This window comes from Cariama cristata, unplaced genomic scaffold (genome assembly GCF_000690535.1).
Source record: "Cariama cristata isolate BGI_N322 unplaced genomic scaffold, ASM69053v1 scaffold18412, whole genome shotgun sequence".
NCBI classification, from domain to species: domain Eukaryota; kingdom Metazoa; phylum Chordata; class Aves; order Cariamiformes; family Cariamidae; genus Cariama; species Cariama cristata.
In genome coordinates this window covers 1-15,977 of record NW_009604579.1, presented here as the reverse complement: position 1 = coordinate 15,977, position 15,977 = coordinate 1, and the positions used below count along the sequence as shown (strand labels likewise).

Here is a 15,977-nt window from a genome sequence, read left to right as displayed (position 1 = left end):
AGCAGGAATACACTAATACATACAATAATTAATTAATTCTTTTTTTGAGTGAAAAGATCTAATTTTCCTCTCTCGATCACAATGAAAAACTGCAGTCTCTGAGTAACATGATTCAACTATTAGTGTTAACCGTTAGTGTTACTGTAAAATCCTCTTTGGTTATAGAATATTTTATTTAAAGCAAGATTATACAAAACAATTTTCAGCTAGAAATACACCCCTGAAGTCTAAAAGCAATCTAAATTAACACACTTCCGCAGGCTGAAGCTATATTGATAGGACTTATAAATTTGAGCGTTTCCCCACGTAATCTAAACAAAGTTATCAAAATTATATTAAGTAAATACATTTTGAGGAATAGTAAACTTTCGAAAAATCCTTAGAATATTAAAAGTAGAGTTCTGGAAGTAGCAGTAGTGGGCTAGAGAAAACAAAAAATAATAAAATAACCAAGACAGAGACCTCTCTTTAAATACTCTCCATCGCCTTGAATTCACTGAGAGCCTGCACCGGGTTAACGTGTTTCTTCTGGGACGCTCTCTTGATTTTAGTTTGGGTTTCGTCTTGTTTCTCCCTCTTAACCAGGGGTTTCTTCTCCGGAGCCTTCATCTTCCAAGAGACGGCGGGAAGATTGAGGGAAGCCATGCCCTGGGACTTCTGGTACTTGGTGGACGCCACGTAGGAAGCCTTCACGGTTTGCACCACCGCGTTCATCAGGTTCTTGGCTGCTTGGATAAGAGACATGGCACTGTCCACCTGCCAAATGGTAACACCCAAGTGTTATACGCCATAAAAACCCCCACACCAATACAGTACATTCCAGAAAACATGCTAGTCCCAGGGTGTAAACAACTGATTTTTCTGGGTTTTCTTTGGAAATCTGAGGTTCCAAATTTGAGGCGGTATTTTTCTTTGGACACCAAGTGGGAAAAACCTGACTTGTGCCACCAAAAGTAAAAGCACAACGTTTGCCCGTGGTCGGTGCCTTTGCCATATTAATGGCAATCGGAAAGATTTGTATTCTGCTGTTTGCTTTTGTGACTAAGCTTTAACAGTAGCTTATTCTCTAATGAAATTAATAAAGCTGTAGTAATATCTTAATCACTGATAATAAATATTTAAATCACCCTAGAATATTAAGTTGTATTGGAAAGGAAGGAACACAACCACATCTTCAGCCAGGCCTGGAGCCCTTTCCCAGGTGGTTCCTGATTTACAACAGCATTAAAATGAGGAAAAAAAAAAAAGCTTTGCCGAAGCGTTAGCGCATGGCAGAGATGAAGAGCCAAAAATGGGGGGGATGACTGAGGTGGCGCGGACTTCTCCGGGTGCCAGTGCCCTGCTCGGGTGGGACCTCCACCTCACGAATGCCCAACGGCCTGGGGCAGGGTTTAGGTCCTGGGTGGGGTTTCAGCACCTCTGCGCTCAGCTGCCTCTACACACTTCAGTTCCTGTGTTGTAGACATCTAAGGAAGGTTTGGGGGAAAACCTTGAAGCCCGTTGCTGGTCTAGCAGCAAACCAAGTTGAGCAGGGGGGTGGTTGCTTTTCTGCCGGCGCTGGTACCTTTCCTTTCCATCGCGCTGCGTTCTGAGCGCCACAACGGCAGATCGGATCTGCGCCCTCCAGCAAACCAGCGTCATCTGCTTTCCTCACCCCAGTCCTCAGGCTGGAAAACACTTTCATTGCATTTGACTGTTTCCATGAATCTTCACAGCAGGAAGAATCGTATTAAATGCAATGAAAGCAAGGAGGTACTTTGCTAAATGAATTTTCAGATGGCTTAGGGTGCAAGCTCTTAGTGCCGTGGTTATAGCTCCACTTTCACAAAATTTCTGCGGTACGTGGATGGGGCAGGACGTTAACACTGAGAGGAATTTTACTTTTAGCCAGGTGAAGTTCCTGGACTAGCAGAAGCCTTCATCTGAGACCAATGTCAGAGAAGTTTAACACCACTACTGGCAATATTTAGCCCCAGTGGCCAGACTCGCAGAGAACAGATAAAACCAGGAGATGAGACTACAGCTGCCAGCCTGTTCATATAACTAATTTACGGCAGAAGGGTATGTAAATTCCGAAGACACTGAATAGCTGCAGTAAAACCCTGGAGTACATATTATTGCATAATGACACATCTACTGCTTTGACAGCACGATGCCTTCAGCCTTCCAGCTAACAGGACATCAGGCATGCAACAGAGACGCGCAGCACCGCGTTTCATTACGTCTCATCACTCGGCTCCGCTGTGCTGGAAATCCGAGCACGTGGGACCGGCAGCAGGAGGAGGTGCAGCAGAGAAGCCCATCTCCCCCGTGAAGGTGCTAAGCTTTCGCAAGCGTGGTCCGTCACCACCGCTGCTTCTGCAGCAGGTTGCAGCAGACCTCCCTCAGCTACTGCCGTCCCGAAGCACTCATTCTACAATCCTAGCTTGCCTGCGGGGAAAAAAGATGTGCTAGGAAGTAAGAAATATCTAAAAGGCAGAAGATGGCGAGGTTTTTTTCCCATTTGCTTTTAAGGATTCAGACAGCAATACTGGACTATCGGCCACTTCTGTCCCTTCTTCAAACCTCCAACCTCAGTCACGACATGGATGGGCAAAAGCACCAGTCATCAAACATACCCATCCAGGGCAAGGAAGAACATGCCAGAAGAAATAAAGAGTTTAGCTCCACTTCCCTCCTGCCCAAATATGCGTCATACAGATTCCTCTTAGGAGGAAGCATTTCATGAACTACAGTGAAAAAATTATTTGCTAAGTAATGGCTAGAATAAGGAAGCAGGCTGGCCTACGGCAGCTTTCAGCTGTCATAAAACAGAGCAGCCACTAAAAATCCCTGCACTCTTCAGGGCACAGCTATTTTGAAATATTAACGTCTCTGGAGCACCGCAGGACCCCAGCATGTTCCAAGGCCGTGCAGAGACGCAGGGCAGGTTTAGCTATGCTGATTGAAGTGATTTAACCTCACTAAGGGTGAAAAGCAGTCTGGAAAAACAGTAGATTTACACAAAGGTAAAGTGAATCTGCCTACAAACGCTGTTGAGTTAGGAAAAGTGAAGTCTGTATTCCCCCCTCCCCAAACAGTAAGCACTTCCTCCAAGAACAATGAGGCAGCGCAGGCAGTTAGTATAAACTTTACATACATTAAAACACTGACTGAATGCTCCAAAATCTCTTGTCTATATTCTATAACGTTTAGCATATAAGCTTAGCTTGGAACAATGGTCACCCCTGGAAGAAAACCCACAAGAACCGGACACGTCATAGTTCATACGTACCCCAGACACAACCAGCTCCCCTCCGAGGTTTTGAACTTCAGCCTTCACTTTGCTGCAGATATTGAGCTGATGGCAATACAGCGCGATGCGCTGCAGGTAGGCGAGGAGGTCCTGCTTGCACGCAGAATCGGGGCACTGGAAAAAACAAAGGTGAAGTTTTACTTTGCAATCATAAAAACGGAAACAGAGATCAGTTTGGGAGAAAACAGACAACTCCGTTCTGTAACACCGAATGTGCTCCAGAGATCTGTTGAGCTTTGCTTTTCAAAAGACAACGGAGCGATACATGGGCATCACTAAATACATATAAAAAACCAGAAGCAATAAACACGGGCTATCAGAACACAAGGGCAGCCGCTGGACAAAACTGCCAGGGCTCCTTTCAGCTTCACGGCTGCCCTTCAGCTCCCCACGAGGAGGAGGAGAAGGACCACCTAACCTTTCCCCAGCAGGTTTGTTAACTATCAAAGGTCCTTCCTGTACACCATACAGGGGACAGCCGCAATGATTTCACATCCAAGATCTCAAGTTGCAACTAGCAGATGTTACCAAATCCAGCCTCAATTCTCAATCTTAAGTATTTTAAGCTAGGAAATGATAAACCTGACAGTTACTCAATTATATCCAGCAAAGTAGATATTTTCCTGACTCCCGCTCCCATTTCTTAGCAGTGTGGAAACTAGATTCCTCACCAGGCATGAAATAAAAATTTTTAAAGTGCTTGCCAAAGCACTCATCCATAAGATAAAAGTCACTTTTTCAGCTTTGCAATTGAAAGACTACATAGGTACTGGAGACTGCAGTGCAGTTCAGAAAGCTGTTTTCTCGGACAGGAACCAAGGGCCATCCCTTGCTTTGCCGCGCCGAGCGGCGAGATGATTAATGAGCCAGGCTCACGCTGGATTTCAAAACAAGAGGAGCCCTGCTGAGGGGCAGCCACAACCCAAAACAGGATCTGCAAGCGTACGACAAAATGGCTACGGGAAGCCTTTTACTACCCATGCCAGTCCTGCGGTATCTTTAAAAACGGCAGTGAGCATGGTGTCCTGCATCACTTCTCCAAAGAGTAACGGGCCATCTCAGATCTACTGGCACACTCTGGCTGTATGAAGACTCGTGAATAAAGCGGCTGGCACGCACTGAACTCCACAAACCCTTTGCCCACCAGACTCTCGTGCTGCTGCTGCTGAATAAAGCCAAGGGCACGCGTGCCACGCTCCTGCCCTGGGCCTGCAACAGCAGCGGGGCACCTCCGGCTGCCTGCACCCCAGCGTCGGGCAAAAAACGTCTCACGAGTGGGTAAGTACTCAGGCAGGCTCTCACCTCCAGACGTCGCTTGCGGTGCTGCAAGCAGCGCTCAAGATGACAGATTTTTAAACCAGTCTGGATATATTTGCGCTGGCAGAAACTATTGCAGTAGGGATGCAGAGGATATTATGGTCCAACAGGTCACGTTCTGGTGCCCACCGGTGAGGACACCACGCTGTGAAGCATGTACATTTCTGACCAAAGCAGGAAATTTAGAGCTGAGTGTGACGTGCATACACAGGACGCCTATAGCTTCAACGCCCACGTGGTTTACGTTGCACTGTCAAACGTACCGTTGCTTAAACCCTCATCTGAACTCCAGAGCAAGCAACCGGTCGTACTGCACTGCGAGCTCCTGTGCTATTTCCTCCTCTGAAACGGCCACTTTGTGCATCATCTTCTCGTCTTCCCACCCAGCATTCACAGGTCTTCTGGACAAAACCAAGATCAGACTCACAATGATCCTTAAGTTTTCTGCTTTAAGGCAGGCAATGTTGTACCCAGAATTATTTCCCCTTTAGGACCGTCCCAGCCAATCAGGAATTCAATCAACTGGCACTAACCAGCGACAGGACCGAAGGCAGACCCTGCCGTGATCTCCATCCTTCCTAGACAGCTGCACCTCATCCAGAAACTCATAAATCTCCAGCATCCAGGGTCTTGGCACACAATTCCCGGTCACTAAATGCAGGCTTTCCAGTCCCCCATACACTCATGCACTCACATACAAAATCCAAATGCTTTTCCCTGGCCCCACAGCTTACCTTGACGGCAAGCAGGGCACGCTGCCCTCCACTCCTCCCCTCCAAGCAGCGCCTCAGCTGCAGGTCTGCCCGATCAGCCGCTCGGCCCGGAGAAGCCAGGCAGGCACCAGCTGCCTCCAGTCAAGCACCAAAAACTCCACAGAAACCAGGAGCGGTCGCAGTGATTTACTAGTGTTGGACATGACGAGAGTCTTGCTTTAAGCAGCATTTGCTTCTCTTCACCCAGCACCTGCTTCCCACCGACCAGACCCTGAGATTCAGAGATCTGCGCAGTCTGCAAGAGCTCTTCTCCACATACCTCTCTTCATAGCAAAATCCCCTTCCATCTAGTACCCTGATCCCGTACAACAGACCATCACATGAAGACGCATAACTAATAATCTTAAATGTGGCACCAATTTACTACTTACTGCTTCACTCAAACTCAGGTTTATTGCTTACGGCCATGCAGCCTCTCCTCTCCTTTCAGGGCAAGGTAAAAATTCCCTCTCGGGTGTCAGCAGTGGGGTCTGAGCCCTACTTCTCATTGCAGATCTTCTCTCCTTAGCTACAAGATGGAGGCATGAACCAAAGTTTCCCTGTATATAAAAGGCACAAAACGAGACCGCACCAGAACAGATCACCGTGCTGCACAAGCAGTGGTGTGCAAACAGGGGGGTCCCATTCACATGGAGCATTTGCTTCTCACAACAGTAACCGATCTGCCACAGCAGACATTTAACTCTGAAAGGAAAGTGAGTTAATAAACACATTTGGGTTTTTTTTCCAGGGTCAAACAAGTGGGTTTCCTAAGCCAGTGTGGGATTTCAGCACAGCAGAGATGAAAGAGCTGTACTATATGGTGCACAGAGAGATGTTTCTGTATGGCAGGCTGCTGAGCTGTGACCTGAGGAAGCACACGCGCATACACACGAGGCACGACGACGGGATTTTTGGCAAGCTGGGCCAAGCCCATCAGGCTGTGTAACACAGGCTATGGCGATCTGGATGGCTTTATGGGCATCTGAGCCAGTGTGACTGTAAACTAACAGAAGTCACCTTCTTAGTCCCAAGGAAGGTAATGAAACTCCCGAAGTATCTGCAACTCTTATGTAGGCACGTTGCTTCCATCAGCGAAGTGAAAATCGTGAATAACAAAGCAGCAAAGCTTGCAGGTTAATTTTTTAAGCTAATCAATATTAGTCAGCAGCACAAGATGTTTTAGAGAAAGTCCACAAATAGCATCGGCCAAAGAGCTAATGAAAAGCTGAAATTACCATTTTGGAAAATGCTCTCCATCTTCCAAACAGCTCATCTAACAAAGCGAACGAGCAGCGCAGCGGCAGATTGAATTGAATGTTGACAAATGCACAATACAGCATGTCAAAAGGACCGCTAAACAATTCAAGGTACTTTATGGGTTGTGAGTTTATGGAAACCATTTAAGGAAAGACACTCTCAAGGAAAGAAGCTGCCGCATGTTTACCAATGGCTGAAGGAGGCAGCAAAACATTAGTGGGGAAAGCAGTGGAATAGGAAATATCATTCGGTTGTATATATCAATATGATGCAAGTTGGAACACCACATCCTATACTGTGTGTGCCATGAGAAGAATAGAGAATTCACTTCAAAGACAGATGATGTTTAAATAGAGATGTAACACAGGATAAAAAAGAACATCAACAAAAGGCACTGCGGATGCCTGTATGAGCCCTGTCCTTTCCTACCCAGGAACACTCAGATAAAAACCAAAAAACCCAAAAGGCAACAATTCCAACACTGATTAAGAAAGATTACATTATTGTATTAACCTACAACAGCCACAGACACAAAAAACCCCTTTGCAGAGCTAGCTTGGGCGGATTCCCACAACACGGCCACAGCAGACAGTTGCGTTGTAGACAGAAACAAATGTGTGTTGGGGGACACCCCCAACCCCCCCCAAACGAGACGCTGCCACCGAAATGTGTTGGGGGGGCCCCCCCCCCCCCCCCCCAACCGAGACGCTGCCACAGACTCAGTGGTGGCTGTTGGCAAAAGCTAAGCTGGCTGCTCCAAGTCAAATCCAGGATCCGTCCCGGACAGAGGAAACACACACGCACATTTGCTTCCTCCTGCCCCAGCTGAGCCTGCGGAGAAGCAGAATCACCTTTTTCTCCCTTTTTGCAAAGCAAAGGGGCAGAGAAAGACAGAAGAGCTCGCCCGTGGTGTGTGCCGATTAAGACAAGCACACAACCCCCATCCCCACGTGTCTTGTAGGTGTGAGCAAGCAACCGCTGAGACTTTTCTTCCTCCCACTGTATCTCCGATTTAGGGTATGAACACTGCCGCTAACGATAATTCACAATAAAATGCCCCCGCCAGCCCTATGTAACAGATGGGCTTGGCGCTGTTTGGTTGAGAAGCTGAAAGCCGGTGTTTAGGGGAAGCAGTAACCGGGGCAGGACAGGCCCGTGGCAGTGCCCGTCGGCAGCCGTCGCCCTGTGCCCGGAGCACATCCCCGGACCAGCTTCCGCACCGCACGGACCAGTCTCGACAGCAAGAGGCTGCCAGAGCGTTTTACTGGGAAAGCGAGGCAATCCTTACGCTTGCCTCCAGCTCCTTTCCATTTAATGATCGGATAACTGATATAAACTCAACCTCCCACCACTAGCAAAGAAAAAAAGCAAGAGAATTTTTCTTTCGCTTTGCAAGTATTTCAACATTGGAAAAAAAAAAATACGGAGAATCACCGACTTGCTGCAAATCATTTTCATTTGTGTTGTACTCATAACTGCTTCATATTCCCCCATTCAAAACAAGCCGACTGCTGCTTTGAGAGAAAGATGGAATACCTTTGGGAAAATCTGCCGGCTGATGGCTAGACACTTTTCAACAGACGTGAAATACCTCGGATAATAGCTTTTATAGTTTCAAAGGAAATGTGCCGTAAAACTGCCTGACGGCAGGAGTTAGGAGTTCCTGACACACTAACACGAGGGGTCATGATTCACCCGGTGTCACATGGCAAACAGGACATAAAACCCCATCCATTTGTTAAAAGCCCGTATTAGGCATAGGAAAGCATTAGTGCTCTGCTGAAATGGTCGCACTGTACGTCCTCTGTAACTGTCAGATAGTTCTACATTAACAAGTTTCTAAGGAGTATGTAAGCATATCTAATGAAATATGCAAGATGAAAGTATTAGTAGAGTATGGAGTCAGGAAAAAAAGCTATATTCTTGTCAAAATGACTAACTGTACAGTCCTGCTCGTATTTATCTTCAAACATGTGCTTATTAATCTTTTACATTTTTAAGGACCTTACTTCTACTAAAAGGAGCCATTTAGTTTTCTTCTGTATTTTGAAATGGCTTGGTACAGAAAACCATATACCATGTTTGCATAAAACATGTGAATTAAAAAAAAAAAAAGCATTGTAAACCTTCAGCCCAAGATCCCCTGAGATCTGTAACACAAACAAACTGCTCCTTGCTTCATTCACTTACAGCAGCAGCACACCTGATTCTTCCAGAAATACAGTTGTCAAAATACCATAGCAAGGAGCCCAATTTTAAAAAGCACTTCTCAACATTATCTCCCCATTGAACATTTCTCACAGCATCATTAATAAATTAGGGTGAAAACAACATCCTCTGGATGCAACATTTAAAGACAGATCTGCATTACAAAGATTTACTTCCAGAGCGACATGGTTTTGTTTAAAACCTTGCATTATGAATTTACATTCAGAGACGGACTGAAAAGCAAGTGACAGCTGTACAAAAGGAAGTTTAGTCCGTGATCTCAGACCTAACCTACCTGCATTTCAGGGCCTCTCTTGAAGGCAGAATATTATTACTAATGCTGATGTTTCTCTGCAATTTGGGTGTGGACTGAGACCAAAGGCACTTTTGCTTAGCCCAGCCCAGTTTCTGAAGTGGTTCAGGACAGGCAGACACATTGCATAAAAACCTCGAGCTGGCCATACTTGTTCAATCCTGTAAGAATTCTTTTCAAATACTTTTGTACATATAGCACAACATCACGCACAACAGCCTGAGACAGCATAGCAAGTACTTGGGTCACTATGTGCCTTACTCAAAGTGTTCATCAACTCTGGACAACGAAAAAAAATACTAGAGTTTTGACAATCTCACACTATTTCAATCCATGGGGCATTTGAAAATTGTTAATACTGAAATGCTGCCTCAAAAACAATATTAAAGTTGTGCAATAGTCCACGTGCAGTAATTACGGTGTTGCCTACGCTGTTTCTTCATTGCTTTGGAAAGTATTGGGCGTATTCTGAGCATGACAGAAGTGACACGAATTCAGTTTCAGTCCTGTTCAGTTAGAGAAACTGGCCTAGATACTATGTGACATGAAGCAGTGTTGGCATATTGCTACCTTAAAATGGTAGGTGCTTGATTTAAGCCAAGGAGCTGCTAGTGTTACTGCTGGGCATATTTAGCTCTTTACACTGCTTAGGGTGGCAGGAGAGCAGCTAGAAAGAAAAGGCTAGAATTTTCCAGCAGCAAACCTGGAAAACCAGTTAAAAAAAAACCCGCCAAAACCTCAAAACTGAACACATTTTCTTCTGTTCATCATGTCTGCAGTACTAAAAGATCTCCTATTCCTCATTTGTCCTGGAGGCTTATGAAAATGAATTGTGACTTACATGGTCAGCAATAGTCCGTCCCAGCTTGTCCATCCTTGACCCAGCCTCTGCAATCTTCTTGGCTGCACTAATCACATCTGACGTATTTTTCAGTGGACCTTTACCTCTGCAAACCAGAACAGATTCTACCTTCTAGCACCAGAAAAGCAGAAGGGTGAACTACATATTGCTTTTCTCATTCTGTTCCACACAGTACTGGAAGTGATGCCTCACCCAAACTGCACAAATAAGGTTGCACAGAAATAGGCAGATGAAGCACCTTCATTTTCAAGACCGTTTCCCCCTTCCAGCCCCTCCCCATATTCAGATTAAATCTGGGAATAAAAACATCTTAAATTTTACTGTTTAAGCAACCTAATGATGATAAGAAATAACATTTTAGAAGACAGATTTGCAATTTTCATGAAACGCAACATCAAGTTTAAAAAATAGTGTTGTATAAAATCTGGTAAATGAATTTCAAAAGGCATCAAAAAATCTCTCTTTCTTTTGCAAATAACTGTACTAGGAACTATTTCTGCAGTATAGCAATATCGAGAAGCCCATAGAATTTAATGTTGTAAAGAACTGAGCAAATATATATATATTTTTTCCTTGGGACAAGAATCACCCCTAAGAAAGAAAGAAAGACAGGCAATAACTGCTGTGTATCTATAGATCAATTTAAACAGTTATTACCACCCAGTCACTGCATAGTAATGCATCTCCTGAGTTAATACCCAGGCTTAACAGGGTAACACTTAAAGGAAATTATAAGAAGCAAGACTCTCAAGAGTACTTGCAAAATATTTCATTGAAAGATCAGCATCCCAGCCAGTTCTGAGAGAAGGTGTTGTGTGCACAAATCAAAAAGACTCACCTGGTAAAGTCTGTCATTTCCATCATAATCATACACATTTGTTTTGCCAGAACAATTATATCATTACCGCTGTCATCCCATTTTGATACTTCAGCATCCAATTTACTCTTCTCTTCCTGGAAGCTTGCAACTTGCTCAGCAATCTTAGCTTTTTGCTCTTGAGGGAGCTGAGCCATGATAGCCTGAAAGAGAGTTTTCTCACGTTGCCTTATGCCGCCACTTGTAGAAGGCTGTTTGGAACATTTCACTAATAACCAATTTAAGTCATGTAGATGGGGGATAAAACTTTAATAGCAATCTTCTACCTAGAGGCTTTACAGAACCATTTCCTTCCATTTTGAATCAAAATTTATGCTCTTTCTTAAGAAAGAATGCCCAGAAAGACGACACCTGAACCATGGGCATTTGCGTGGTAGAACTGTTAAGACTCCAAACAAGTTTGCCACACATTACCATTCCTCAAAGAAAAACTGTATGAAGAGGCAGGACTTGCCTTTTCTATAAAATTGCAGAGTTTTAAAAGGAAGTTCCACTTGGGTATCTTTCAGCATTGCAATGCACAGAAGAAATATCTCGAGTCTCTTTCCTGCAAAAAGCTATATGTACTATTTTGAAACATGCATACTGAGGAAAAAGTAAGTGAAAATAAAGAGTATGTGCTTACTCCTGAATAAAATCTATTAAGACTAGGTTTACAGCCCATATGAGACTCAATGCCCTTGCCGTCATAAATACTAGGAGCATTCATGCCTCCAGGAGCAGGTGAAAAGGAATCTTCAGTACAAAAAAGCCTCTGGCAGCAGCTGTGCTAAAAGGTAAATTAGAAATGTCTGCATTTAAATAAAAGTGGGGAGAGGGATACAGGAATAGAGACTGCTTGTACAAGGAAGGAGAGCATAAAAAAATACCCTCAGTCAGTATAATTCCAAAGCCAACGTGGCAGAAGTTTGATAAATAAGGCCTAGCTACTTCTTGCCTGGTTTTAGGCTAGAAGAGCCTTCATAAAAAAATCTTCCATGGCACTTTCCCAACAGTGTAAATTGTTATCGATCCGGAAGGGGACATGTCAAATAAAAACAATAGGCAAGGCCTGTTTTTCCTTCAATGTACTGATTTTAAGTTTTCACCTATTAATGATTATATATTGCCTATCAATGCTTTCATTTTTAACAGTCATAGGAAATGTAGTTAGTTTAAATTATTTCATTTTTGAGCTCCTCTCAACATTGTCTTGATAAATGCTCAGTGGCCAAACGCACACCAACACGTGTGAGAGAAAGACATTTTGTAAAAATTTCTTGCCCACAAACTTAGTATTTGCCTGTTGAAAATAACGTCAGTACAATGGAATTATTTGCCCCGTATCTCCCTGCAGAAGCTCACCTAACTAAACCGCAGTGCCTACAATGTCTGCGATGTCAAAGTATAAAGCAGTTCATTGGTATCAAAAGGATTTTGATCTTTCAGAACATCCAAAATAAGTCCCAGATGTTTCTCACATCCATCAGACCAACACACACTGCATTTCACTTACCTTCCTTTTCAGAAGAAAACTGTAAAAAAAGAATGCCAGTTTTCTGATCCAACATTTTCACCACCCCCCCCTAAAAAATTTAACCTGGATTTTCAAAGCAAGTTGAACTGTTTCTGGAAGGCAGGTCACAGTTTTATAATGCTCAGATTTCTTCCTTACCCTCGCACTTTGTCCAGCAATAAGCTGATCATCTTCAGTCTGAATACTTGTTCTGCTTCGGACATCAAAATCCTCAGTCTCAAAGTCAGAATCATCCAACTCTTCAGGAGTCTGAGGAAACAGTAATTCAGTCAGAGTCAAACAACAGATTTCACAGCTCTAAAAATCAACAAGAATATTGTTTTTCAAGCAGAAAGAATGGATAGCAGCGAAGGTAAAAGTTATTCAATGTTTTCAACAAAAAGGTAAATACAGGGACTGTATCCAGCTTGTGAACACATGTGATTATATATGCTTGACTGCTCATGTTAAACACCATAGGGATCCTCAAAATTACATACCAGTAATAAGTGTCTGAGATTTGTCAGGTCACTAATGCACTCAGGACTTGAAACACAGGAAAAAAGTTTTTGCAAAATGAACGGTATTTTTGCAGCTTGGTTAAATGTAAAAGCTTCACTTGAGATTCTGAAGCTAAAATTACACACAGCTTTAAGGCCCAATTCAAAACCACAGACGTTGTCTTTAGCACAATTATGAATCAAAGCATCGACTAAATTAACAACAGATAAAATATATCGAAATTTATTCTTATCCCCGAGGAAAAGCTGAAAATTTTAAGCTAGTAAGGGCCAGCTTTTATGCTGTAGGCTAAACACATCTGACCTAGTTCCTGCTTGCCTAGGATTTATTTTTGCTACTGCCAGTCTATAGCTGGCAAACTTTTTATAAAGCATATCAAGTTTAAACAGCATGTTTGTCAAAATACTACATCTTTGCCTAGAGTGGCACTTCATGACAATTCTGCAGAGCTGGATCAACAAAGAACTTCACTGATAAATAAAATAAATTGTGATTAACAGATAAGATGCAAATAAAGTCCCTGTTCTTCAGATTTCTTGCCAATGATTTGGATTTTACAAACTTGTTTTCCAAAACAGACATCTTGTGATACAGCTAAAAGAGAGAGAGACGCAAAATATTGCCAAAAAGGAAAGGTGAGTATGCTGACAATCAAGACTTAGGGTATTTCAGCCACCATCTCCTCTCCATGCCTTGAAGAAGAGAGTATATCCACAAAATCAGCATAAGGACATATACTAAGTAGCAGCTCAGTGTATCAATATTTAAAAAATTAAAAATGAAAAAAAAAAAGAAAACAGTTCTGCTGCACCGTTAGAAACTGTTTATGATTCTCAAGCTCCCTTCTCTGCCCATCCATCCCAAAGCCCAAACAACTTGGGATATACAAAGTGTAATTCTGCCTTTCAACCTGTCATCAAGGGCAAAAACTCCTCTGGGGGTGACGAGAGATTGCCTGGGGATCAGGGAGGAAAGAGCTTTACTTCAATAACCTACAGATATAGTAAGACTTTAGTTTTCAAAATACACTGCATAAATACAAAAATTAGGTGTTTGAGTGACTTCTCCTTCTGGCTCCTGTAAAAACAAGCGTCATCGGACAAAGTTTCAAGTGAATGCGCTCGTTTGCCCCAGCCAAGCTTAGCAGCATCCCTCCTCGAGTGTGGTCCAGTTTGAGACAAAGCCCTGGAGGAGTGGTGGCCTGGTATCTCCGTTTGGATGGCTCTCTTATCCTAAATACATTCTACACCTTACAGCCCTTTGCACAACAAATACTAACATTTTTACTTTTTTATAGGTCACTGATGTGTCACCAGTGAGCTGCCGTTAGCTACTGGCAGCTGCAATAAAGCTGTGGCACCCGGACATCAGAGATGCGGCGCAAGGGGAAACGTCAGGATTCCTGGCATCATCAGCTCGGCTAATTACTGACGACGTGGAATTGGCACTCATGCCTTCCTGTCCTGAATAACAAGGACTTTAGCAGGGGGTGAATCAAATTCGTTTGTCTGCATAGCAGGAAAGAATTGATATCTTCATCTAACACTGGTTGTCTATAAATCCTGAGCTTAAAGTTATATGGAGAGCACATACGTGGTTGTCAGCTTTTCTTCTGATTTTCCATCTGATTCTTTGCTTTAAGCAACAAACACAGAAGATACTATTGCAATGGTTACTATAATCACAAATATTCTGGGGCTGTACATCCTTAATTAACTTATCACCAAAATGCATCTGCCATGGTTACCATTCTGAAAGATGTGAAGACAGTTTCTCCGCAAGGCATTTATGTTGGAGTCAGAGGAGTACAAAGAAAAAGGAAAAAAAGGACTAAAACCCCTACGTTTGTTTTTCCTGGGTCTGGCTCCTGCCCATTTTTACCACACTAAGATTCAAGAAATGCCCACAGGTCAGCCTCAACCAGAACTTCCTTTTCTGCATCCCTTCAATCAACTGCAGGAGCCCTTCTGCGTCTTCCCTGCACGCCTCCTACCAGTCTAACATTGCCTGACCTACCAGAAATTAGGGCTTCCAAGTCACGCTCACTCCACCTGAAACACGCAAGCACAGAAGAGACAAAGCCTCTGCGAACTGGTCCCTGTTTACCGAGGTTAGCCAATTAACAAATTACATGCTCTAGGAACTACAGACTGAACTCATCTAAACCTGTTTTTGACTAACTAGCATTAATTCTCAAAATTTACTTAACAAAGAGCCATCAGGTTTTATTTCTAAGCTCTCAAACCATCAAAAAGCATCTATAGTTATGAATCCACTTGCTGTGGTTAAACCAGAGGTCACTGATTTTAGCACATTAACAAGCAAGGCATTAACGTGATATTACAAAAAGATGCATGAAGGGTATTTAGCATCACAACTCTGGCTATCATCGATGCTCAGATCTGTTTAATGAATTTGAATCAAAAGGTACTTCTGAAGTACTCCACAGAGCGATTAGCAGTTTTTAAGACTCTGAATGTTAATATGAGCTAAATGAAAATCTTACGCTGTCTGCTTTCAATAAAACTGATGCCTGTCAGTTCAATAAAGGTGGAGGAAAGTGAGCAGAAAAACAGGAAGCTGTTTAAGTAAGTTATGCTCACCCGGATCATCAGTACGGCTTTCCTGATATCTCGTATTCCATCGTACACCAGTCGCGAAGCATCGATAAATTCATTTTCATCCATTGGCTGAGCAGGGTCTGAACTCAGTGCTTCCACAGCAGCTTCCACTTGCTCAGTAAACCGCGGCATAACTGAATTAAGAACACAAAATAACAGTCAGTCCCCACCCCAGTGCCACTTTCTGCTACACACTCCTGTAAAAGAGGTGCGTGTGCCTCGTTGTTAACTATCACTGAGAGCTGTGCAGTGGTTCCATTTAAATTCAAAACTGTAGCTCAAGTCTTAGTCCACTTCAATTTCTGTTTACCCTGCTGCTACTTGGTGTTCTTCCCCTTAGACAGTGAAAAGTTTATCACAACCTTCTAGCAGACAAGGAGAAAACACCTGGGGAAGCAGTTAGAAATATTGGATAAAATATTAAGGAACGGTTTAATGTTCCCTGCAGACATACA

At 43.4% G+C, this 15,977-nt stretch overlaps 1 protein-coding gene across 1 annotated transcript; it reads right to left on the bottom strand.

Moving 5' to 3' along the window:
- Nucleotides 1–107: 107 nt before the first annotated feature.
- LOC104158113 (catenin alpha-1) lies at nt 108–15,657 on the bottom strand (the record flags this gene model as incomplete). The annotated part of the gene is made up of 6 exons (XM_009695681.1): nt 108–756; nt 3,275–3,409; nt 9,987–10,092; nt 10,846–11,027; nt 12,539–12,649; nt 15,505–15,657. Coding segments are annotated over 6 exons (975 nt in total), but the record flags the coding sequence as incomplete, so codon positions are not given.
- Nucleotides 15,658–15,977: the final 320 nt, after the last annotated feature.